This window comes from Neodiprion pinetum, chromosome 3 (assembly GCF_021155775.2).
Source record: "Neodiprion pinetum isolate iyNeoPine1 chromosome 3, iyNeoPine1.2, whole genome shotgun sequence".
In the NCBI taxonomy this organism is placed as follows: Eukaryota; Metazoa; Arthropoda; class Insecta; order Hymenoptera; family Diprionidae; genus Neodiprion; species Neodiprion pinetum.
In genome coordinates this window covers 24,919,906-24,946,560 of record NC_060234.1, presented here as the reverse complement: position 1 = coordinate 24,946,560, position 26,655 = coordinate 24,919,906, and the positions used below count along the sequence as shown (strand labels likewise).

General features: G+C 41.2%; 1 protein-coding gene across 3 annotated transcripts; it reads right to left on the bottom strand.

The window, feature by feature from the left end:
• Positions 1-2,059: 2,059 nt before the first annotated feature.
• On the bottom strand, positions 2,060-25,627 carry LOC124214550 (uncharacterized). 3 transcript variants are annotated; one of them, XM_046616927.2, is made up of 6 exons: positions 25,578-25,627; positions 23,630-25,057; positions 7,294-7,437; positions 4,482-4,786; positions 3,988-4,244; positions 2,060-2,991 (listed from the first exon to the last, which is right to left on the bottom strand). In XM_046616927.2, the coding sequence occupies exons 2-6, from the start codon at positions 23,931-23,933 to the stop codon at positions 2,238-2,240; spliced, it is 1,764 nt and encodes a 587-aa protein (XP_046472883.1). In that variant the 5' UTR covers positions 23,934-25,057; positions 25,578-25,627; the 3' UTR covers positions 2,060-2,237. The 3 variants fall into 3 exon arrangements, with proteins under 3 accessions (XP_046472883.1, XP_068990368.1, XP_046472882.1); XM_069134267.1 differs by having other exon boundaries at positions 2,060-2,988; XM_046616926.2 differs by lacking the exon at positions 25,578-25,627 and adding an exon at positions 25,188-25,548.
• Positions 25,628-26,655: the final 1,028 nt, after the last annotated feature.

Genomic DNA, 26,655 nt, shown 5'->3' with positions numbered 1-26,655 from the left:
TCCATAGCGCATACATTGTGCATGTATGTTACGCAAGGGGCCTATACACTTTGCACGTGCAATTCGTCGAATGAGCGAGCGGACTTATTTGGAGGTTGAGCCGAGAATTTTTTTTAGCGAATTCGGACCGCGGGTGGGGGTAACTCATTTCTCGGAATTATATTCCCCTAACCGCCCGAGCCCGGTCTCATTCGGAGGTTGCACTGTATTGTTACCTGAAATCTGGGATGCTCCACACTCTACGTAGTAGTTGTTGTAGCATCTCACGTGCATTGGTGAAGCGATGTACTTTTCACATAAGTCACATCTTCACTAAACTCTTATAATCCAAAAAACCCGCACCCCAATAACACTCGATTCTACACTCACTTTTTGTGCTGTAGTTGTCTGACTGAACCGACCGAATAAACTTGCTAACAGTGCAATTGCGCATTCGCCGAAAATCAGCCAAAATAATTATAAAATTGCACTCGACGCACAGAGAGAATAATACACATCACTGAAGTCTGAAGTTGTACAAAACAATGAAAACTCAGCACACGAAATTCACAATCAACGTTCGCAGGATGTTTTTATTTCAGTAGCTCAGTTTTGGATCGGGCTATACGCGGCTCCTCGTGTATTATTTACAGATAAGTATGGTGGAAATGCATTGATCAAAAATCACGACACATCCTGAAGAACGCGGTCTGTACGTTGAACCGGTACCACCGAGAACACGTGACTTCGCTCGAATTGCTCGGAAACGACTGATTCCGTCCGGCGCTCAGATGAGAGTAAAATCAGTTCTCTGAAGGACGGAACATAACAACCCCCCCCCCCCCCCCTGACGCTCTTCCCATGGAGTGGGGGTAGCTACACACGCTAGCCCAGCTGCCCCCCCTCTTCACGGTAGAGCGACAGAGAGAACGGGAGAATTATTATCTTCTGTCCTTCAAAGAACTGATTCAAGTCCATTCACGGGACGCTCACGCCGTTACTTACGTTTTATATTATACCTATATCTCTATGGTGCAACGCGATCTACTGCTTAGAGGATTGCCGTAACATGCGACGTCAGGCGGAGTTTGAAGTCTCCGACTACTTATGGCGTTGACTCAAGATCTGATTTACGCTCTGTCTGTAAATTGTTGAAATGAAAACTTTCACTTACCCAGCCTCTGAGACTCGTCAAATCTCTAAGATCGCGTGCCAATTTTCATACATTACAGGTTCTTCTTTTACGGTATGATTAATGCATGAAACTCATTTGTTTTTACATATCTGTGTTTGGCATTCGATATAAAATGAGGCTATCATAGCCTGAATCGCGTCAGTGATGCATAGGCTTGGATAGGGTTTGGAGAATAGTCAAAATACGTGACACGTACACGCAAAAAAGTATTTTTTTCTCGGTTTTGATGATTTCCGGATTTTCTATAAATCCTATTAATCATAAATCATCAAAACTCCAAGTAAAAATCTGCTACGTCGCATCGTTATGGAGATATATTCATTTTTGTCAAAATCGACTGAAGTCGACGCTTCTAACGTTTAGGAAGACGGTTTTGGCTGTACGACACATTTTTCGAAAAACTAAGCAGCGTTCAAATAAAAATTGACCCGTTTTCCATCGGCAATTTAATGTGACAACTTTACCTTCACCCATCGCCAACCTTAAATTGAAGCTCTTTAAACTCACGTAATAAAATAAATCACTATATGGAACACCAGTTCGGTGTCCCCTCGCGAATTCATTGCAACTCATGTATGTCATAGGCCATTGAAAACTAAAAGTGACGTATTTTTTTCATCGGCAGATAAAAGGCTTAAAGAGGTGAAAACGGTTCCCAAAGATAGGAACGCAATTGGATATTGATTTATTGATCCACACGATGAATTTGAATGAATCCAACGGTGAAATGTTCCTATTGAAGAATGAATTTTTGAAATTCGTCAATAGAACCTACGCCAAGTATATTTACCCTCGCACATTCTTGACGTCTGAAACAAATCAATCGAGGATAACAGATAGGCACTCGTACAACAATCGTATATTGTTTCAAAACAGATGCATTCGTCATGTATTTGAATATATTTACACGTATGTATATAATTAGAAATAAGCTACGAATTTACATCTATCTATATTGACAACTATAATACAAATGTCTAGCACGCCAATTAGCTTCTTCCTCGCAACATATCATATTGCCAGAATCGGTTACAACGGTTCGTTTCATCAACGACCCCGAGGTTCATAAAACCGTGTTATATACCACGTCGACGTCGGTGTTGATGATCGAATCGATCTGTTGGGAGGTGTGTATTAAATTGACGTAATTATTATGGCCACTTCTTTCGTCAGCGTCGGGATAAACGCTGTCGTTTCGCACGGTGATTTTCACTTTTGCGACGATATGAGTATCCGATAGGTTTGGCACGTTTTCAGCTGCGGCATTCTCGCATATCTCCGCGTATATGTCTTCCGCCTTAGCCTTCGTCAGGTTTGGCGGACTAGATGAAAGCACCAGACTATCCCTAACACGGGCGTAATTTGGCTCAAGCTCAACGTGAGCCTGATGTGTGTCCAGAACGCCAGCCGAGATCGATCTCTGAACGGGTTGCTTGGGACCCCTGTTGCTGCTGGATGACGTCACGTCCGGTTCAAGACTCGCGTACTTCTCCCCCGAACGCATGGCGACTTCCGGTCGCACGGCGAACGTGAAGGAAGCCGACTTCTTCGCCGGATTCCGGCTTTTGCTACTTTGTGTTAGCTTCGAGATTTTTTCGAGGAAACCACCACCGTTCCCCGTTTGTCTTGTCTGACTTCGTTCTCGACTTGCTGTCTTCTTTAGATTCTCTAAACCATCGCGGAGACTTCGCAGGATTGGCTTCGTTTCGGGCTTTGGCTTGATTTCCTTCAAATTTAGTTCCTTTTCTGGCGTGATCTTTGGCTGCCACGTATGCGGTGCGACTCTTGGCTCCGTTGCACGGTCACCCAGTGTCCTGCTGTTGTACAAAATAAGAATTAAATAAAACGGGTTTTGTAACCCTGAGCCCCTGGAGTGAATTCAAGTTTGAGTTTAAGGGGGAATGGGTCGTACCACCTGAATCAAAACTGAGGAAAAGAGGAAGAAAACAGAAACGTTTTACAAAATCTTCAGCATTGTTAATCTTGATGTTGATTATGCCAATTATGGTGAACACTAATAAAACAACAGCCTTACGGTGCGATGGCAATGAATTTGCTAACAAAATTCGAAGAACGCAAGGATACCAACGATTTGAGAAGCGTTTTTACAATTAAGACGTTGCAAATAATTGAACTGTTGAGACTCTGTTCACACGCTGACCAGATATAATTTATAAATTGTGCGAAAACCATTCAAAAAATTTTACATTAAGCTACAGTTATAATGTGCACATTTAATTGTTGACAAACATCTGTTATACCGTACTTACGCAAATCTATTTTTATCTACTCTAAGGTCAGCTATTTGTAAAAAAAATTTCAGGCCATCTTTGGAGATCTCTATAGTGAATAAAATAAGCCCCGAAATTATCAAAAAGGGATTAAAAAAACACCAAAGTTTGGACGTTTCAATTATAATACATTTTTTCAAAATGCTAATACCTCAGTTTGTTGTATTGGAATTCATTTTTATTTATTTCTATTAAATAGTAGGAATTTTGTTTCATTTGCGTTTAAAAACTTAAAGAGAAATAACACTATTGAAGATTTTTGGGACGGTTTTTTCTCTCCTCCTAAACTCTTATTTGATCAATGGGTCTTATTCATCCATAAACATTACTAACTCGAATTGGACCAGGGGCTAGGATGACTGGAATTTCAAAAACTGCAATTAAGAGTTCATAAGAATTCAATTGTTCAATCATCCCGGTCTGCGTATTTTTTAGAAAATTTGGCAAATTTCTATAGTGCTATCCTATTCTATCCCAGAATGTACATACCTACATAGGTATGTATAATAGAGACACACGTACCAGCAGGCAGTCAGTAATCTCTGCATCTTTGGAGATGCAAGGAGCCGAGTCTCCGAAGGATAACCGAGACGAGCGCGTCTAACTCGTGGTGCTCCAGGCCCTGAAACCATCAGTTCGAGCATTTCTGGATCGTGCACTGGTCTCTCCGGTACGAGACATCCCAAGACGATTGAGCCTCTGGTAGCTGTTTGAAACTGCATCAAACCCGCGTACTCACGGGGAAGAGGGACTGGCAGCGGACCAGCCACTAGTCTCACCTGTGATAGGAATGCAAAGAGAATTAGAAATCTAATTGTCGCCTGCATCATTTGTCGTAAGGTCGCAGCATTGTTTTTGTAGACTCAAGGTTCGCACCAATCAATCACCAATACAATTTACATAGAATAACGTTACCGCACACATTATACAAAAGCGCGCATTCGCACGGGACTAATCGTTCGGCTGCTGCTGCAAGGAGTACCTGTAACAAGACCTTATGGTACAGGAAGACGTACCTTGAGTGGCAGATCCCTCTTAGCGAGCTGGTGCACCTTGTAGAGTATGGCGTCAGAGTCAGTGTCCAAGCTCCCGCTGGGGCAGGTCGCGTAAAACTCGCCTCTGGCAGAGAGAGGAGCGAAGATTTCCCTTCCGTGGGAGTCTAGGCACTGCGCGTACTGATCCTTCTCCAAAGATCCCTTAACCCCGTTGATCCCAAAGGTCAGGGGATAGCGCCTCGTGTCCTGGAATACCGCGACCAGCCGTAGGACCTCACCGGCACGGACCGTCGTTTTCGTGTAGTGAGCTCGGAGGTTACCGTTTTCTGTGAAAGACGTAGTAATTGACCATTAGGGTGATGACCCGGAGTGTGGGACTCTTGGAATAACGAGAATACATCAATGTCGTGTTTGGTAGAAAACATGAACGGAATAATCGCCAAGATCGGCTCTGATAATTGTCAATTCAGAGCACCAATGTGTTGTGCACCAAAGTGGTATGTGTATTCGAAGTATTGTTGCTGGTTGACGAACTGACGATATTGATTAAGACAGTTGATGAAATAATTGTTTTTACTAGTATGATCTGTATAGATCGAGGATGTGTAAAGAGTGTGAACACAACTTCGTTACAGTATCGTGGGTCGGAAAAGTATATGAAATTTGTACCGTTGTATAAAATGGAAAACCTTAATCACAACAATTGTTATGTGTTACGCTATACATGTGCCTTGGATAAATGAGGGCATACTGATAGAATGAAAACTCTAACAAGTTGAACGATTATCGATGCCAAAGAGTCAAGAAGACGAGGTATGAACTGCAAAAAAGGAAGAAATTTAAGTAAAAAAGTGAAGCGTATGTATATACTTATAACATGAATAAGCAAAAAAAAAAAAAGAAAGGTAGCCATGTTGGATAAAAAAAACAAGTCTTGGTTCAAAATGAGTCCAAGTCTTCCAAGCTTTCGACAAAGATTTGGGTCGCAATAACACTTAAAATGAAGATACGCAATGATCTTACCGCGCTCTGCAATATGTTATGTTCGGAATTGACTTTTAGTCAGATAACTTCATAGGGTTAAACGTCGCAGGGATTCCTGCATTCCTGGATTTACTACAGAGAGTACAACTCATGCTGGTGAATCAGAAATTTAATAAAAGTACAAGACAGCGGGTCAAGAACGCTTAGCGATGAAAGGTTCATTTGCATTTGCAATTGTCCACGAAGCACGAAAATTGAATGCACTTTACGAAACTTGAGCATCGATGTGATGGATCGTTCGAACGAGTCGTTTATGATTTAAAGTACTACAAGAAAATTGAGTTTACATTACATGGAGATTTTTCTACGACGCCTCCAACAGATCGACAACTAGTTTGATAGTGACTTTGAAATAAAGAAGCACCTATGAAAGAAATTGAACTTTGATGGTCTATATTGTAAAACCCACTTTGCGAATAGATTTGATAGCTGGTAATAAACAAAATACACAGGATTAATCATTCCGATGTAAGCATCTTTCCGAATTGAGGGATTGATCCTCTTTGTATCGGATGTTCTATTTTTTTGGTACCTGGATTATTTCGTGAAAGTGGCCGCTCACACTCAGGGAGGTGGCAATCCTACGCAGCATAACGTAGGACACGAAATCACCGCGGCTGGTCGAGTGGCTACTTTCACCAAATATACCCTGTATATTTTCAATCATTGCAGGATCATCCGTTCGCACCATCATCAATGTGCACGGCATCCAACGACGATCGATCGTTAATATTCTGCAAGTCAGAAGTGAACTATGTAATGACGTGATTCCAAGTGGGTTTGGCTCGGGAATTTCCGTGTCACGGGTAACTGCTTTCAAACGCTCCATCAACCCAGTGTTAAACATTCCCATTTTCAATTACGTGCGTCTCATGCGAACGCGTGCAACATTCAAGGTGAAAGTATTTCCACGTGATACGAGGAGATGAAAAAGGAGCGAGGCATGCTTGATTGCTCATCGCCAAACCGCGTAGCCTGCAGCTAGGCAACTTGGGTTACGTACGCGTCAGCAGTAGTCTCAGGGATCCGAGTAAGTCGCAGCTGACTAGGCGCAATTAACAGCCGATGATTAATTGTAAGAGTGAATCGGGCGGAACAGCGGTATCAAGAGTTGGGAAGAGAGAGAGAAAAACTTTTAAAAAATTTTCAGCCGTGTTATTCGTGCGAATGATAGTAAACACGGATTAAATATACCCCCTAAAAGTTGAGAGAAATTAATTTAAGATAATTCGATTGACGCAAGTTAAGATATCGAGACGATGCGAAAAGGTTTTATGATTAGAACGTTCAGTCCGATTAAGCTCTGGTGTTTTTTTTAAACAATTGTTTCACCATATAGATCCTCAGATATTATTTGAAAATAATATTACCGATAGTTATCTTAAGACGAGATAGAGATAGATTTTTGTAAGTACGATACACCGTGCAGCAGATATTCGTTATGAATAAAAAGTTCGCGTTATAACTGCACGTAATCTTTTTTATAGTGTTTATTGGAATTTAACCAGTGAGAAAAACAAGTCCAAAATGATGAGAATCGGAAGAAAACTGCAGGGTACAATCAGTTTGAACGTTTTAATCATAAAACCATTTCTGAAATTGTTGATATTTCAAATTGCGTTATTCACATTTTCTCAGTTCATTTCTATTATGTGGTAAAAATTTTGTTTTATGTCTATTTTGGTATTAATCTTCGTAAACAATATTGCTGAAGATTTTTGAATGAATTTTTCTCTGTCCTCGGTTTGGCCTATTCACCCTTGAATCTGATGAAATAAGTTATTCTTACCCATTTTCGAATGCGTCAGGGTGTAAGCCCTGAGAGGCGAAGTCAACAGGAAAGCTGGGACTCCGGCTCTCACAAGAGTCTCAACTCTTCGATAGACTCTCGCAGTTCCGGTCATGTTGCTGCCAGACACTACGGAGAACCAGCCTGGAAAATAAAAATGTCACGATTAACGATTGGTCTTGCTTCAATTAACGATTTCTATGATGGTATGAATTTTGTCTTACTCCGATACCACCCACAACGCGTCGTAATAATGCTCCGGTTGGTTGGGGAATACGGTGTAATCACGATCGTAGAGCGCGTACGCGCGATTCAAGAGAGAAAATTACGCGAAGATCGAGAGGGAAAGAAAGAGAGAGCGAGAGAGAGAGAGAGAGGAAGAGAGGAAAAAGACCGTTTGATATTAATTTGCCGTTAGCGGATGAAGAGTAGTCTCTGCTTGTACATCATATTCTACCTACTGCGACTTGTTAACTAAATTCGAATGGGAACTTTCCCACGATATCTCGTTATATAAGTTCAAATTAGCTCATCTCGCCGGATTGTTATCCCAAATTCAAATTTATAGCGTGATTTTAAGAACTTGGGTACGTGATGTGATACATACATGTGCACGAAATTCTTGATGGGCTATTGGAATTCGTTACGAAAACCTTCAGGGAATACTTGTTACTTATAAAAATCAGTTGCACGAATGAATTTAGGGAAGGCTAGTAAAAGTATAAAGTCACACTCTTGGTAAAATTTCGGTCGGATCAACAAAATATAGCTTGGTTTTTTCGCAGTAAGCCCGATTCCATTATCGGATTCATAGTCGGTTTGGTTGCTGGATGCTTGATCAGGACAAGATGGTGTATCCAAAATTTTCGAAGTGGTGAAAGATACCGTCGTAGAACGGCGAGCGAAAAAAAGCATTCAAAGAGTTAAATGAAACATACAATATTTCAATTATTCTGAAGTTTGAATGGCTACTATTTCATAACCAGAAGTTGTGAAATATTAAGAAAAATGCTGTAATTTATTTTGATTTCTATAACTTGTCTGAAGATGGAATAAAGCAACGAAAATTTTGTTAACAAATTTTATGGTCAATTATACTTTTTCGCAGTAACTCTGTCAAGTATAAAATTTGATTAAAAATCCCTCTCTTGAGGTAATGGGCGCTTATCATTGCTAAAGAGTTAGCCTTGATTCACGATATCAATTGGTTGTGTTGCGATGTAAAAAAAAGAATCCAAAATTTGTCAGAAAATAACTATGACATAATTGAAACCGTATAACACCGATTTCTCAAAGTTAACTCCTCGATAATACATATTCGTTTCGAACATGTTCGTATAGCTGATGCCGTTGTCAATTTCAACTCCGAAACAAAGATCGTACACATAATGTATTCTTTTCATAGAGTCTCTGTGAGAAATTTTTTGCACGCATCAGCGATTGAAACATCGATAATGATTGTCCTCCGGAGTTGGCCATAGTTCTTAGAATGATAATGACATCATAAAATTCAGAAGCCGATTATCCATGGTCAAGTATTCAGTCATCGTGATTTACCTTTCGCAATTATCGCCTATACGTTGGCTAATATAGGTGTACGAGCCTAGGGGATCTTCGACTCTCTAGGAACGGAATAAGATCGGTGTAAGATTTATACAGATTATGCTAATGAAAGCCGATCGTGTCCCGCGATATTACCACCACCTATATACCTGTATGAGTTGTACAACTATATGCGAGATAATATCTTCATCCCGAGGGCGAATAGGGTAGTTACTCCAAATACTAATTGCTAGGTACCTAGATTGTCGAGTCCGCGATCAACGGAGCGTTGGGTTAACAACATATTCTCCTTGACACTCAACTTTGACATCTTGGTAATTATAATGGGTGAAATAATTTATCGATCCCAGAGCTGGTATAGAGCTTGGAAATTACGACGTGCACACGTATAGTTCCAGGCATTCGCTCTACCTAAGCATCCTAGTTTGCATGTTTAGCAGAGACAAAAAATGCTTAGATACGTTCGCGTTGCGCCCGCGATTCCTGTAAATAACAAAAGGGCTGCGAATATCAAATTCGTACCAACCGTTTTGATTTATCGTCATTCCAATTGAGACACACCCGGTAGTCCCTCGTAACTCTGATCAGTTCGGTTGGTCAAAGGATTGGACTGAATTTTTCACCACGTCGAAACTGGTCGAATCCAACGCGTTCAACGTACAACAGATATGCACGGTACAAACAGCTCGTAAACTCGGGTTTTAAAATAATTGCGGTTATTATAGCCACGCTGATGGTACCGCTATAATGTAATTAAATTTTAATTCGACGCTGTGGTAGGCAAGAGCACCTTCACTGGCGCCGAGACACGGTGAAGGTGTTGAAAATCGTTTCTCGTTACTCTTTTGATTGCAGAAAAAGGATCCTGGCCAACGAGGCACTTCATTCACCGAAGTCAAGTCACGTTTTACACGAAACTCGCTGTATATCTCTGACTTTTTTAGTAGATTTCAATTCTGCTTTGTGATGTAAGGACAACAATGGTAAAGACGAGAAATTAGATGAAAGAATAGAATCTGAGGGTAATGTTCTGACGTTAATACTTAATTACGGTCTTCGGAATGACTTCCGATTTTAAATTAGTGTAAAATTTAACAAATCTTTTCAGAACGAATCTAGTGATGCGCATCCAATTTGCAATGTGACTCACGAAGTGAAAAGTTACGGTCAACTGAATGTACCCATGAATTGAAAAAACAGCCAAGACGTTGGTAACAAATTGAAATGTATTTCGGAGGTAACGAACTTCTGAAGAAGCGCAACCTGCAATTAAACATTTTCAAAAATATGTTTGTAGCTTACGAATGCAAAAAATCTATGAACCTCGCTACAAAATTAAGAAAAAGGTCGATTTTTGGCCAACAAACTTCCTTCGACGAGGTTCGAGATGTCTTTCAAAGCCTGCGCGAACTAATCCCACGTTCGGTGGGTGCACCGAGAAAAATTTCATTTGTTATAGTAACTAGAAAAATTCAGTAAAACAGGTATCGTTAAAAAAAACTGTTTGAATATCGTTGAAATTATGAAAAACGAAGTACGCGTAACCATTTTGCGCTATTGTCTATCCTTTTTTGGTAATTGCAACGCAAAATCAGTTTGTGAGGTTAACTCTACTTTTTTAGTTAAACAAGGCTTTAACATCAATTTATTGTTGCACAAGAATTAAATTTTCGCAACAGTTGCAAGAAAATATAGTAACAGTGATCGTAATGAGAAAGAATAGTAACGGATCTAGACCTTCTGGTAACAGCTGCAAAACTAATTTTCATTTTGTACCTAGAACTATATTTTTCGATTGTGGTAAAAATTGAAATTAGTTAAGGACTGAGCGGTAACCGAAACTAAAAATTTCTCTCAGTGTGCAGTTCACGGTGTAACCCGGGGGTCCTTTTAGCCGAGGACACCGGACGACGCCGAGGATCAATTGACCGGGGGACCCTTACTTCCATCTTGGGAATGAAAAGAGCCGATGTCTCGGGTCGCCTCGGTCATCCTGCCTTCGCAGCTCTGTCTTTTTTGGCGTTTTCCTTTCCCCGCCGTCTGCTGAACGGATTAGCCCAGGGCATCATTATTTTACGGTTCGCACGTTCGTCTCTATTTCTCTTTCTCTATCACTCTCTTCGCTATCCCTGCCGGCCTCTTTGTTAAATCATTTGTAACGGAGTCTCGCGTCCGATAACGTTGTACCTAATATTAGGCTGGTATCACACTGGCTAAGTTTACTCAATTTCTATGCTGCCGTATAAAAGCTTCGAAAACGGTTCGGTATCGGAATATGAAAAGTGGCGAACAGTCGGACAGTGCGGGTTACCTGATCTTGGAAGATTAATAACTTTCTAGGCGATCGAAAGAACGATACTCATATTTGGTCACAAACGATCAGCAATTAAACCTGGGTCACGTGAAAGTTCTCATCAATATTAACAAAAGTTACCAGCCGAGCTAAAAGTTGAAGGTCAGCTGTAATGTATGTACTAATGAAAGTTAATTTTGGATCCTGGGTGCGTCATTCACCCTATTGTAACACGCAAATCGGGGAAAAAATATAACCATAAGTTGCGCACGGATAAGTCCCTTACAATCCCACCGCAAGGTTTGATCAAAGTTAGTGGTGTACTTTTCAGATCTTCCAGGAATCCATCAATGCATTATCTTCGCTTCTCTTTAAGTTCTCCCATTGTTTTCTAATGCTTCGTCAAAGTACAAGTTATACTCACCAACTGATTTTTTGATTTTAGATAAAGCTAGCATGAGTTATCGTGTCCAACGCCAAAATACTGGATCTGCGAAAACTAGTTCTAAACGGCTAAATTTTCAACATTTGTAGATGAAAATTTTATAAACTATGATTCAAATATTGTTTTTTCATATGCCTTAAGTTTGAATCAAATAATTCTTCCATTATGTTTTTAAACAGTCAAGTCATGTATTCCATTAACAAGTTATGTTAAACTTATCGTTTTCTGAGTAGGCATGCTGTCACGAATCATAGCAAAATTCAGCGTGACTGCAGGTCTAGACACTGCAGCAAATGTTTCAAAAGGTAAGCCTATCATGGAGCCAATGCACTAATTATACAGGAGGTTACACAAGACAGCAAGTCTTCCGCCACTTTCCATTTCCATAATGGACATCCGACACAGAATTAGTACAGCCCGATGCGTCTAGTTCTACGTTATACATATGGTTCAATTATTACGACCGCAGCGTGTATATCCACAATAAAATCTGCGTGGAAAACGAGTGCGAGCAATTGCGAGGAAGTTGCATTGGCAGTACTGTCTTTGATTAACGAGTTGATTTCTCAATTCTCATTTTTTCGTCAAAGATGAAATCACCAGCAATCTGTTTTTGCTCTCATTTTCTTCTTGGGCAATATTTAAAACTGCCGCGCGAAAATTGATGAGCATCGAAAATAATCCTGTTGTTGAAACAGAATTGTTTCAACCGTGTGAAAAACGACCATTTTGAATTTCTTACAGTATCTGAATTCGCGTGTTGAATAGGCAAAAAGCTTATTTGTTTAATTTCAGCCAACTTACATTTACCACAGTAAGTATATACGAATAATAACATTAACGCAAGTTTTCTACATAACAGTCAATATTTTATATACGAGTATTGATTTAATTGCCAGCCAATTAAGAGGAAGTGGATACGTAATTCAGTTCTCATATAGATATTCTGAAGCAAACTTGGGAAAGATAAACCCACATTAACTATGTATATCCACAAGATCCACGAGAACAGATAGCTGCAAGAGCTCTCGCACGATTATCGTTTGCATTGGAGAGTAACGATCGGATTTGAAGGAAAAAGAAATCGGAAATTTATCAATTTCCTGCTGATCAATTATAAGGTTGAATAGGACTGTCTGATTCAACGGTTATAAGGAACAAAGAAAAAACCGTTCAAAAAATCTCCAGCATTGTTATTTACGCTAATGATGGTGAACACGAATGAAACAACATCCGAATTGCGTACGATACTAACGATTTAAGAAGAGTTTTATTGATGAAACCGTACAAAATGATTAAATACTTTTCAGCGGTCAACTGAAAATCATTTTACAAATATTTATGCCTAGAGTGGATAAAAGTAGATTTGTTTAAGTATATACGGTAAGATGTCTTTAATGTTTTTCAGACAATTTGTGGGGATCCGGCAAGCGAGTGAAATGAGCTTAAAACATTACAACGGGATCAAAAACACCAGACTTCAATTATTTTGAACGTTTCAAAGCCTCTTTCCCGTCGAAAAAAATCATTTTTCGCAAAGTCAAAATGTTTGATAGAGTCTTTCAATTTTCATGCCTAAATAAAAAGTTTTTTGACCAAATTTATTCAGTGAAAACCTTCTTTGGAGTGCGTTACTACTTTTCAAATTAAACAGCTGTTCCGTCATTGTGGGAAATATGCTACAATCGCTGTCAAAGGGTCCCAAGGCCCAAAACCGAGATACTGGGATCGGATCGAGTTTGAAAGGCTCGGATACGTGCATAGTGCCCATTGGCGGGGTGGAACTTTTTAGTGACTGGACCACGAACAGCATTTTCGCATTGCGCGGCGACATTCTTAAATCAATTAGCGCTCTACCCAAAGAACCAGCCGACCTTCGATGATCACACCACGCCGTACAACGCCTTCTGCGAAGTGTTCAGCTCCGCGAAGTCTTGGAAATCCTCAAGACTCCGCATAGTTTTTGCCGGAGGCCGAAGGACCTCGTCCTTTTTAGGGGATCTTCAATAGAAACGTGAATTCCCCCGTCAAGCAGCACGAGCGCTACCGACAGTTATTTTTGAAATTTCTTTAGCCGGTCAATACGCGCGTGACTTTTTGCCTCCTTACCGCGGATTTCGAACTATCCGAAGACACGAGAGAGTCAGTGAGTAAAATTGATTAACGGCAGATCTGCGCGGGCAACTGAATCCCGCGATCATAGTTAGGTATACGTATATCTGTAATAAAAAATTTTAATTGGCCAATTTTAATTGACCTTGCGTTACTAGTCGAACATTAATTTTCTCCATCTATATCGAGATCTTCGCTGCGGCATCCCTCAGGGCTAATTGCGCGATTGCTTGCGGGTATAAGTGTTTGGTATTAATTAACGACATAGTTCAATAACTTGCCGTTACAAACCACGATAGTCAAGAACGTTCCATTGTGACTATTTTCATTCCACGCTGTGCAATCAACGAGACTTTAAAAAGGTTTTACTACTAATTCATGAATATACCGACCTCAAATCGATTAATTCCGTGTGACGTGGCGATAATTTTAATGCCGTCATTGTTAAACGTCGTGCTTGAGATTTGAAATAAAAACAATGGCATTACCCAGAGGTTTGTGCTTCCTCGCTTCGCCTTTTACACATGCAAACTGATTCACCGAAATGAATTGCTCTGTTCGCCGAGGTCCGTTAGAAATACGCTCTAGGATATCCGACGACGATTCAACCGAGCCCCGAAGAATGCCAGCCCTGTAAATTGACCGCAAAGAAATTTCGTTACGGGCTGTTATATATTTTATTCGAATCTTGCAGCCGCATCTTAAACTGTCGCAACACTCTCGCCGGTGTGAGAGGACTATCTTAATAAATGAGCCTCCCAAAGTGAACGCTGGTATTTGTGTATTGAGGTACGCGTTTAGAAGTACTCGTTACGCAATAGGAATATATTTCATGTCTTCCTCGCCTGCTCATTAGGGCTGCTAATTAAATTCATGTTGAAACAAGGTCGGAAAGTAACGAGGAATTTGGAGCGGTCAATCATGTCGCTCTGCACGCAAGCCCTTTATATATTTCTCATTGACAGCGGCACAGCTGGACATTTTTACAAGCACGAGGCGTGATTTCGACATGCTGTCGGAAAGAATTCGACCGAAGCTTATACTTTCCATAGATATTAAAACTATGTCACTTATGTCCTGAAATAAGTATTTTTTCTCGTACTGAATAAGTTTATTACGCTGTATAGTGAAGTTTAACAGACTTTCGCCATTCGAGAAATGTGGGGTTTTCATTGGGTTTTTGAAATTCTGAATTATTTATCAGGAAATTTTTCGTTTGTTCGATCATAACTCGAAATCTGACGGACCGATCTAACGAAATTTGGTTCATTGTTTTGACTTCACTTAGAACCGATTAGATTTCGGGGAAAATCTGTGAAGCCATCCCTGAACTATTCAAGAAAACCATGGGAACAACTGAATGTTCTGGGGCAGTTATTTTTTATGCTTCTTCCAATTCAGAACCACAATAAATCGGTTGGCATCAAAAAAAAAAAAAATGTATAAAAATATGCGGAATCATTTGAAATCATGCGTAGTGAGGAAATGTGAGCGAACAGTTTCTTGACCCCGCCGAAATTTTTACGGCCATCCCATTTTCACAAAATTGATCTTGGCACGTGCTGCTTTTAGGTTCCTTAAAATCCTTCCAGACTGTCAGACTTCCTCGCAATATCCCGCGCTCGTAAATTTAGTCCTGCCCCAGCCGTTCCCATCTCTGAACCCGCACGCGAACACCTGGGTATTATATAGCCTATGGATTTGGGAACACCTTGACGATAGCTATGTCGGCCTTATCCTATTCTTCACGGTAGTGAAATTGACACTGGTATACGGGTGCGGGACAAAACGGGTAAACGGCAGATAAAGGGTTGAACATTTTTTCTAGGAAACTTATCACCCGAGTGCGCACGCGTGGCACCAAGTTTTTCGATTGTTTAGGCAGGCCTGCCAACTGTGTCCGTCTAGTCCTCATTGGGAAACTTCAATAGGCGCAAGTTTCTCGACGTTATCTTGACTTACATGCAGTGCCGTCACAATTTGGCAACCTCAAATTCTTAACGCGACATAACCTTGAAAGGCCTATAAATTTCCATAGCTAGCGTATTATCGTAACTAGGTTGGTCAACCTGATGAGTAGACGGAGAACTCGGCGCGAATCGGTTGAATCCACCAATGGAATCATATAATTTGGCGCATGCGCAATTGGATGCCCAGTTTCCTGTGACTGTCATAGTATGTCATAACGAAAATTTACTGTAAAAGATATTGGTTCGCGTTAATTGACACCGAGCAGTATAGTTTCAGGGCTCGTGTGTTATATATATCAATTTACATATGCTAATTGACAAGCGGCAATTATGAAACTGTGCAGAAACGGCGCAGAGTATACGAACGGTAAGCTACATGTGCTGGCAAATCAATTACAATTACATTACCTTTAACGAATGGCCGTTGATCGTGTTGCACTCGACTCCACTGCATACGGTCATTTTACAGAATCAATTTTAATATTCATTCGTGTCCCTCTCATTCCATTAACGCATAATGGCAGCCATACGATTCTTGTATGGAGTGTAAATAGTAATACGCGTGAGGTATTCCTGCTCACGAATCGCTCCGGAATCCCACTTGGGGATTCCTGCGGGTCGATGACGCGGGTGGACAAGGACGAGGGTCACAGCTGGGGCTTTGTCAAGGCAGATGGCTCGGGTCTTGTTGGTTCAAGATGGGTATCCAGGTGCAGGGGGTCACTTTCACAACCTCAAAACGTGAGGGTTTCAGGAATTAATACCGATTTCATAACCAGAGGTGAGAAAAGGTCGTCTCATCGTTAGCTCAATTTACGATAGACATTTGTTATGAAAAAGTCACGGAGAGACCAAAATTACTAATCAGAATGGTGACTGAAGCTAAACCCTGGGGTACGGTACAGGAAATTAGTTATCATGTTCGTAGGTATTTTAATTATTTGTAGGCAAGTACACGTATAATGTAGTGAAATTCATTTCATATCTGTCAACGAGAAGTACAAGTATATAAATTATTGGCTAACCATAACAAGAAAGTGTTCAGTTCGAATATTATCGTAGGAAACACTATGTAAGAATTGATACATAACTTTGAAATTTTAATTTGCTAACTTTTTTCACATCAAAAATGGTTTAATTTTCGTCACTTAAGCCCAACGCTTTGTCGATAGCCATCGCGAAGTGTTGTCTTCGAGTGGGTAACAAAAAAGCTTTATCGAGTAATCCTAACGATGATAGGGATTTGTGTAGCGTGTAGAGATGCAACGGACGAGAGTGAAACGCGTTATACGGAAGATACAGTACCTGAACAATCTTGATTTTATTGCATATTTACAAAATATGGGTAAAGCTTTCTAGACGAACTGAATAAAAATCGAGATGATTCTTACGCTCTATCGCGTATAATAATACGCCAGTCTCTCAACTTTCTACCGGTCGAGTTCCGTCAATCTACCCTGGCAATGAAGAATAGTTGATTTGTAGAAACAGAGAGAGAGAGACAATTAAACGTTTTAGCTCAGTTTCGCTGAGACCGTAACAACGACTTTCTCGAGGCATATAATTTGTCTTAGAATAAAGATCGGTCATTTCAGCCGGTTAAGGGAGGGAAAAGCGTGCGGAAAATTTCCATGCAACTCTCGCTATTGCGACTGCTCCTGCCTTCGTTACATAGATTCCAAGGCGAGTATCGCGAACAGGGATCTGCATCGTTCGTAATTCTTGTAATATAGTGATACCGATATATTCCAGGTTATAATGCGATATTAGTTCGGCGGCAAGTCAACCGTGAAAGTGCCGTTCTGGGTCCGGCGCGCGTGATGCTTTATGTAGTCAACTAGCCATGCAGGTTATACTTGCGTGGATTCAAGAATCGTTATTCATACGATTGAAATGGCGCAGAAAAAGAAACGACCTCAATATCCAAGCGTACGAGGCTTTCAGCTTAAACGTTACGACCCGTTCAGGATACGGTGATCCCGAAGTAACGTGAGTCGAATTAAATAAATCGAAGAAATTTCACTTTACTTATGAAATTCAACCCCGGCACGGTAGTACCGCCGTTTCTTTGTATATTACACACGTGTGAACTCCAGTTGTGAACACGTTGTAAGATAATCCGAAGAGCCCAATCAGCATCCAGATGATTCATTAATTTATGTATAGGAATCAAGTATTACGGAATGTGAAACACAGACGTGACGCTCGTGTTGCATCTCCCACGTAGCTCGATCAGACGGCGGAAATCATGACAGATCGCCGTTATAATTGAAAGTTGATGGTTAATTCGGGTCTTCTTGTATGCTGGACATGATCACCAGCTGTCCTCTCTAGAATGTTGTTTAACTCAGAGATACGTATCTGAATTTTAATCTTCTTTACACGTGAATTTATACTGTATAATATAACTGTATTCCACCATCAAATGTGACGTCGATACCTCCGGGATTTGCAATCAAAACTTTAGCACTTAAGCCATTGTAGCTGGGATTTACATCGAAAGGCATTCGTAGTCAACTGATACCGATATATCGGAATGAGTTTCTTCATAGAACATTTTCGCACGTGATTGATTTCTCAAGTATCAAGTAGTAAGTATACTTACTAGTCGGCATGTTTCAGAGATTGCCTGCCGCAATGAGAGACATTGAAAGTGAGAATACAGTAATTTTTGAAAAGAGAAAAGATTTTATGTCACCATAGAGACTACTTGATGTTATTAGAATTGTTTGGATTATTGATACTACTTTATGAATACTTGCACTTCAATCGTATTCTGGGATTACCGTCTTTAGTAGGTATACTTCGGAACACTAATAACGATGCCACTACAACCATCCCGAAATCAAAACAATATTCAACAATTCCATGCAATTGGTCCAGTTCCAGAACGATAAGTCGTTTTGAGGTGCAAATACGTTATACGTATGAACGGAGATCGTGAACGTATGTACCATAATTTGCGGAGTCACGTAACGACCGGCCCTTAAAATGGCTGGGCACTGAAGATTTGCTGATCGTCGGACAATTGAGACGTTTGCGGCCACTTTGCGAACCGCGGTAAGTTCCGTTCGATCTGCACCGTATGTTGGAAGCGTTACGTTTCGCTGATTTAAATCTCGTCAACTTCTTGCATCGATTCAATTAACACCTACGTGCGGTGGCATTCCGAAGTATTTTAACGATCCGAAACAGCCTGAGATTTGCGAGACCTCAGCAGGTAACAGTAAATCACTTGATATACGTGGCGGATCAAGACTCAAAACTGTATATGTGACACTGAACAGTGCGAAGAGGAAACATTTCGCCTAATCCGTAAGGTCGCCTGTGTTCAATCGGGTCACTGCACTTTCGGTAATCATCGACTAATTTCATCACGGTAATTAGTGTATAAGCTCGATCTACTTGTAGGCCTGTCAAGATCGCAGACTTCGATTACTTTTCTATCTTCTATGATTTTTCATGAAACTAATCAATTTGTGGATACAAGTTTCGACATCGACGAAGCTGAGTCGTTAATCCGTCGCCGGATGTGGGCCGTGAGCATCAATATGTCATCTTAAGCTCGAATTATGACGTTTCGGATATTAGGCATATATACGTAAGATTTATCGATCACGAACAACATGTTACGCTTGTAGCCAAACGCTCGTTTGAATACCAGACTTAAATATTTGAACCTGGCAGCCAAGCTAATAGATTATTCTATCCCACGCCATGGTAATGCGTTGTGTAATGTGGTGTCCATTTTTTCAGAACTCTAGGCATTGGTTGTACAAAAAAAGTCAGTGACAGCGTCGTCAGAGTAGTTTGGAATGACAAATAGAAACACCCAAGTGTTGCGCTTTAACGATCTGTAATTGGACTATTTCATTCGTAATTATCTGTATCATTCCTCATATCTTTCACTTTCGATTGATGTACGTATTTCTTGAAATCCAACTTTGAACCTCGCAAGGGCACCAGATCACTTGTAAAAGTCAAAGATTACTTTGAAATTCACTGAAAAAGTCGTATTTTTCTGCAATTTTTTTCAATTTCTTTGTTTCCGTTGACTTTACATCAACTTTCAACAGTCGAATGATAGTGCGCAACTTGGCGAGCGCGCTACTTGGAATGATACTATAACGACATTAAACGTTTATCCATGTGGCCATGGTACTTAACAATTTTCACATATTGTTCGGCAAAAAACTCTTGTACTATTCGTTATCAGATTTCCTGCACCATTCATGACCAATGAACATCCAACTACCACGTGTTGCCCTTTTTTCACCGGAAAATGGAAGCAGGTATCTCTGTTCCGTGATAAGACACGATTTGCATTGGCTACCAAAGTCAGCCGTTAATCAATGGTTCATTGGCTCATGAGATCTCCTCCGCATCTCGTGCATAGGCGCAACTCTATCCGTTAATACTCGCACCGAGACCGCGGTGTTTCGTTATCTTCATACCATATTTCCAATTATCGGCTGTAACATTGAAACAGCTTACTTACGGAGCGTCAGTCCTTCCCATAAATTAAACTGTAGATGCTTCCTGCGTGCCATCTTGAACCATATTTCAGCCGAGATACGAGTCACCGAGTAATGCATTATACGCGTTTCCAGGGTGCATCTTGGACTGTCCTGGACTGCCGATGACCTCTCGAAGACTCAAAGGCTCACATCGCGGAAATGCGGACATCCGGAATTCCCGATGCACGACGCATCGCTAAATCGAGAGTGTATTCCTCCTCCTGAAGGGATCCGCGTGAATCAACCAGCTGAGTACGATTCTCTGACGTGGCATAGATCATAGATCACTGCCGGCGTCGTCGGTACAAGCTGCTATTCGCACGCGCCTCGGCCCGCTGGCCCCTCTCTTTTTCCATCGTCTCCTGTCTCGATCTCGGCTTGATCATGCCTCTAAGTCATAACCCGACATCACGTCAGTCATTGGTGCGAAGATCATTTTTCCGTACTGCGAAGGTGGGCTTTCGAAACGAGTCTCTTACGCGATCGTGACGTTTAATCTATCGGGATCGCGGATCTGGCTCGGTTTCCGAATTGAACACATGCTTCCACGGAGGCGGAACTTCGGCATGCCGGTCAATTCAGCAAACAAGGAGGTACGGCTCGATTGACGATTACATACCATAGCAGTTCGCATCAAGTCCCGCGTTCCTGCGGTCAATGATCGGCCGGTACGAACATGCTAACTGTGCTCGATAATATACAATTACTGACCATAAATGGCTCGTGAACAACTGATCGGCGTTGCACGTGAACAAACAAATTTGCGAACGTTAAGATCAGCATCGATCGTCGATCTCTCGGGTCGCGGTTCGCAGTTGACCTTCTGCCCTTGGCATATTACTTCGTACAAGCAACTCCCGCTAGTCTTATTCGCAAAAAAATCTTCTACACATTATTTTCTGATCGGCCATAGAAGCCTCGCTAGTATTACTTGTTTGGAACACGCGATAGAATATCCTCGATGTTATAGCATTTCTTGTGGTGTTGAGAGTACTTAAATGTCTTACTGAAGGGAGTGACGTACGCCGTTTGCTGTTTTAGCGGTCTTCGATAAATTGTGGATGATTAATGCTTAGCTTGTGTGATAGTCGTATTTTAGTGTAAAAGAACCTCAGGCCAGATGAACTTCAGGTTGTGTGTAACGAAGCAAGGTCTCGACCGTTTGTACGGTAAAGAGATGGGTTAGATAACTTTATGCAAAAAGAAAAGACAACGGTATTGTTGCAACCGTTGTTCATCATTTAATTGATTCCGAAGCGGTCACTCGCGATTTGAAGTCAGAGATCAAAACATATTAAGAAATAGTTTTTGTATAGTGATATAAATTCATATAATGCTTAAGCCCCATAGTGAGGTCAGATAAATTCTTGATATTAAGGACGGAAAACGAAATGAAAAATAGTATCTGCAAGGTATGAATGCAAGAACCTATACAACGCTAACCATTCGCGTTGTGAATCTGTCAGATGATTCGATTTATAGGAACCTATCGAATGAGTGCGGAAGAATTTTGTGCAACCCAAGTTCTAATTTGCCTGACCCGAAGTTTAGAAATAGAGATATAACAATAACAGTTATTAACATGTTATACCGTAACGCAAAATTTGAGTTGTTAAGAGACGATTTTGTGAAAATTGAAGAAAATTTCGGTTTCAAACTGCTTCAAAACTGCAACATATACGTACAGCAATTCGAGTTCTACCTGACGATGGCGCGTTAAATCTTTCTTGCTATTTTGAATTATAGCTGAATGATGGATTTATACGCCACCTGTCTATCATCTGGAAGGTCTCACGTGAGCTTCAACGAGCCTCAACGATGATTACTTAATTAATATTCCCAAGTTTATGATAGGTACGCGTTGGCTGAGGTTACTGCACGATTCTACGGTAAACAATTACTCGTTTCCGCGCTCGTCATTTAATAGGCAGAAATGGTTTTGCCCCCCTTGTTACACCGGATGTTTCCATCCATTGTTTCCTTAAATCATACCACAGAGTCTTGTGACTATTCAGGGAACTTGTTAGCTCCACTTTGTGTTACAAATAATGTTGTTACAAACGCGTTCTCTCTCGTCAGGCGTAGCAGATATAATTAACATACTATAAGTACGTTTCAGGTTTCCACTGCACGGATTCGCAACAATCGGCAAGTGTCTTTTGCACGGAGGATTGGATTAAGCTATTAATTCGTTTAAAATCGGTTGAAAATGCTTCTTAATTTGCAAAGTGAATCTTCGGGATCACTCGACAAGCTTGGGGTAGATTCACTTTTTCTCGGATGAAATTAAGATTAATACTTCAAATTGAGAATTATATAGATAGATCATAGATTACAGTGTAATGCGGGTATCGCGAAGATACAGCGCCGTGCTAACGAGTGGGAAATGTGTTAATGGCATGCGCCCACGTGGCACACGTCAGCATTGCACCAACAATAGTACTTTACGATGCGTTCCTAGCTAGATGTATATTTTCCATTAGCAATATAAGGATCGCATTTCCACCCGAGTCTAATGACCGGTAAACTTCTCAATAAAAATTTAAACCTGACTGCAGAAACAGAACCTTATTATTATCCACTTATGCCTTTCATCTCGGCAGTTATTTCTATACGATTGTTCTAATTTTCTTGCGGATGCAACATGTCTCTACAAAAAAGATGATATATTTGGATCGATATCCTCGTTCAGCCTTTCTAATTAATAATAATTATTCCTTTGTCAGTGGGCTCTTGTTCAGTAAAACACAGTATGTACGTATTTAGAAAATCGGTATCAAGTAAGAGCGAACGTTCCTGAATGGTGTGAATACAGATCCAGTGAAAGTGTAATCATTTTGTAGGAAGCTTAATTTCTTAGAGTAACCACAAAAATAATCGATTTAAATGAACATTCAAGCTTTCTAAAATATATTCTAGTTCTTTAATGTCGTTGTTATCAAATGATGAAATGATGTATTGAAACAAAGTAACAAAAATGTCGCGGTAATTGTCGTATTTAGATTCCGAATTGATCGGTAGTTCGATTTTAAGTTTCATATGCTCTAACACGTTAGAAAAGAGCACACGTTATATGAGAAATTTTCCGTTGCAGAACGGGACTATTTAGATTTTATTTAGAACATTTGAACATAATTGTGGCAAGCTCTTAAAACGTGAATTCTATTTTAATAAACAAGAGGATCGATTTTCATCCTGAAATTCTCAGTCGTTCAAAACAAGTCAATGATATATAACGAAAAAATATTGAGACAAAAATTTGTTTTCGCATTCCTTTAAATAGATGTAATGAATAGTCAGTAGTTCCGCAGGCAAGTTATCGATTGAAAGAGAATTTTCTTAACTGCTTTAGCCGATTTCGGTACCGGGAAAAGCGTGTTGACGTAAATGATAAGTCGATCAGTAACGCAAGATAAGACTGGGTAACGAAACTCACCGGGATAGCCTTCGGGGATGACGATTTCTGGTCCCACCTTGACGTCGTGCCGGTAACGATGCATCAGCAGAGTAGCCGTGACCCTGAGTGACCTTGGCTGCTGCTTGTAGAGGAGAACGGGCCTGCCACCCGTACCCTCAAGTCGCACAACCCTCGGTAGGGAAAATCTATCGAGGAATTCCCGAAGGGGCATAAATCCACCGGAGTTCGTCTCCGCCGTCGCTTCGCGCGAACTCGGCAGAGACTTTGGCAGGGATGTTCCTTCGCCGCTGGAAATCGTCGAGAATTCGCCGTTCGACGACATTCTTGTATCGTGATTCACGATCGGATATCGCTGCTGCTCTTCGAGGTTCAAACAGCGTCGATCGATGATCGGTGGTATTTCATCACACCAACTGCTTCCAATTGTGTTTCCAACAAGGTTTTGTAACGTGGTGGTCAAGACAAAGTCACATTCACTCACTTAGTAGGGACGGCGTAAACGCGTCCACTTTTCACCAGGCTTCTTCCACTCATGCCGGTCGACCTAAACGAGGTTTAATTCTTAATACGGCGTCGTAGACGAATTTTCACCTCGCTTAGTGACGCTTGAAGGCTATGACGATTCGTCCGGATAATAACAGGTTTGTTAGAAACACTTTCTTCGGTTATGTCACAGTAAAGGCACTGAGAACTTCCTGTCGCCTTCCGCGTGCATTAATTCCTGAGGATCGGAACTCCTGGGAATACACTAGCCGACTAGTCAGCCTGAGGTATTGTCACTTCCGAAGTTGACGGTGAATCCGTATGGTTTCACTCTCGAGTCAAGACTGCGGTTGTCATTTTATTCACTGAACGATATCCGTTGCCTCGGGCAACAGAACGCAGTGAAGGTTAGGCGACGAAAATAATCAACGTAACTAGCTACGTTTGATTTAACACAGTTTCAGTCTACGCACTAGCGGTTTTACCTTCACAATCGAAGAACTAATTTTCTTGTTAGTCGGTCCTCGACGGATTAAGCACTGACTCAATCGAATTGGCACACGACTACCAAAAGCACTTATACACGAAGCAGAAGTTTTCCAACTCTTCAAAACTCATCGTCGTCCTCTTCTGTCCTTTCTTTCCACCGTAAATCAGCTTGTTCGTTTCCATCAACGACTCCGGGAATATGGGCATTTGGATGGTCTGCGTTATAATTCCTTCATCGACGCTTCGTCAACATCCGTGAAATGCTCTTGACCGTTCTTTTGCATTCGTCAAGAGTCTAAATCCATTTACGAATGATCGAAAGTTCGATTCTTACTATTTGTACAATCGATAAATCCTGTCTTCGGTCCACTACTTGCGGGCATTTGCGCGATCCCTCACTTGCAACAGCTTTTTCTTTTCATGTACCCTCTCTAATGATTCGGAAGTGGATTGCGAGAGGTGTGCAACAGTAATCTGAAACGCGACGAAAGAAGAAACAGGGATGAGTTATCTTCCAAGTAACTTCTGGACATGGTTGAAAATTAATTGTAAATTATCTTGGTTCGGATTTTTAAAATCTACATTATAGGTATACATTACATACGGTACGAACTCATCGAAGATACTTTTCCAAAGATGATACAAATTTTGCGAAACGAACAATTCGATCTGACCACTTTTCATTGACGTTTGACGCGTACCAATCTGAGTACGAACGAACTAGGAAAAAGCGAATAAATTCTGCTCATTTAAAATACAAGATTCTGTAAAACGATTGCACGATCCATACAGTGAGAAGAAAAACGTATAAAAAAAAGTGAAGGGCTGCCGAGTCCCCCGGGGTTTATCCGAGCATCCGATCGACTGAAACTGGCAAATTAAAACGTAAACTGGGCAACTGATTGGCGAGAGGGAGAGAGGCAGGGAGAGAGAGAGAGAGAGAGAGAAAGTAAAAATGTGAAGCGAGTTGTCAAACAAGCTTGGCTGGTCGTACTTCTGCAGAACGATGCGATCGTGGCGGAGGACGCGAAGTCACTGACGCCGGGCATGAGGCGAGCTGCACGTAAGTGCCACGGCTTTCGGCTCCCCTCCGAGCCCCTGAGATTGGCCGAGGCCCCCACTAGGCTGGGCGAAACATCGCCAACGTTGCCTATTTGTAAAACTATTCCATTGTGCCTAGCGTTTCTCGTTTCGTGCTTCCGACAGACGTGCCTGACATACAGCGCGCGTTCGATATAACAAACGCGGCGATATCGGCGTTAATTCGAGTCAGTGAGATACCGCCGCGGTTTGGATCCGAGTAACGCCGATTACCCGTGCTCTAATTATCGGCAATTACGCTCTATCCATGACTGGGAGTCCTTAGCGCGCGAAAATAACGGTTTCCTATGGATCGTGGTACAGTTGGCTGCGGTCGAAACAGTCCGCGATACACCGTAAAAGAGGCATTGGCCCTGGCTATTCGGCGAACGCTGATTCGAGATCTTTGGGGAATTCGGAGTCCGAGTTGTTCGATAAAGCAACTGTACATACGGAGTGAATTCCTGACGACTGCACGGTCCGTTGTCTGCTAAAATTTAATGCGCACGCGCTACGATCCGAGAGCGGCTGTTTGCCAGGGCGACCAACCGTCATAAATGTAACCTCAAAAGTCTTTTCATTTTTCGCGGGCAGTTCTAGGTTAGATACATCGCAGCGAACTGCCATCTAAACTTATAACAGTTGGTCACCCTGGTGTTGCAGCGCGTGCGCGTTAAATTTTAGCAGACGACGGACGATGCAGTTGTTAGTAATTCACTTAATGCGCACAAATGACAGTTGTAGCGAATCGTTGGTCTGGCATGCACTGCGTTTGAAAAAGTTTTACGCCTCGTGCGTTGCAAAACGGCAGTTGATTCCTAACACTTTTTGAATTGCAAACTGAAATTGGTTATGAATAAAGTAAAATTCTGTAATGTATAATATTTTCCTTTCAGGGTATACACGAATACGTAGAATCTACAGAAATATGATGGAATCACACAATCCAGATCATGTTCTAAAATTATGCATAAGATCGAAAACGGTATTTA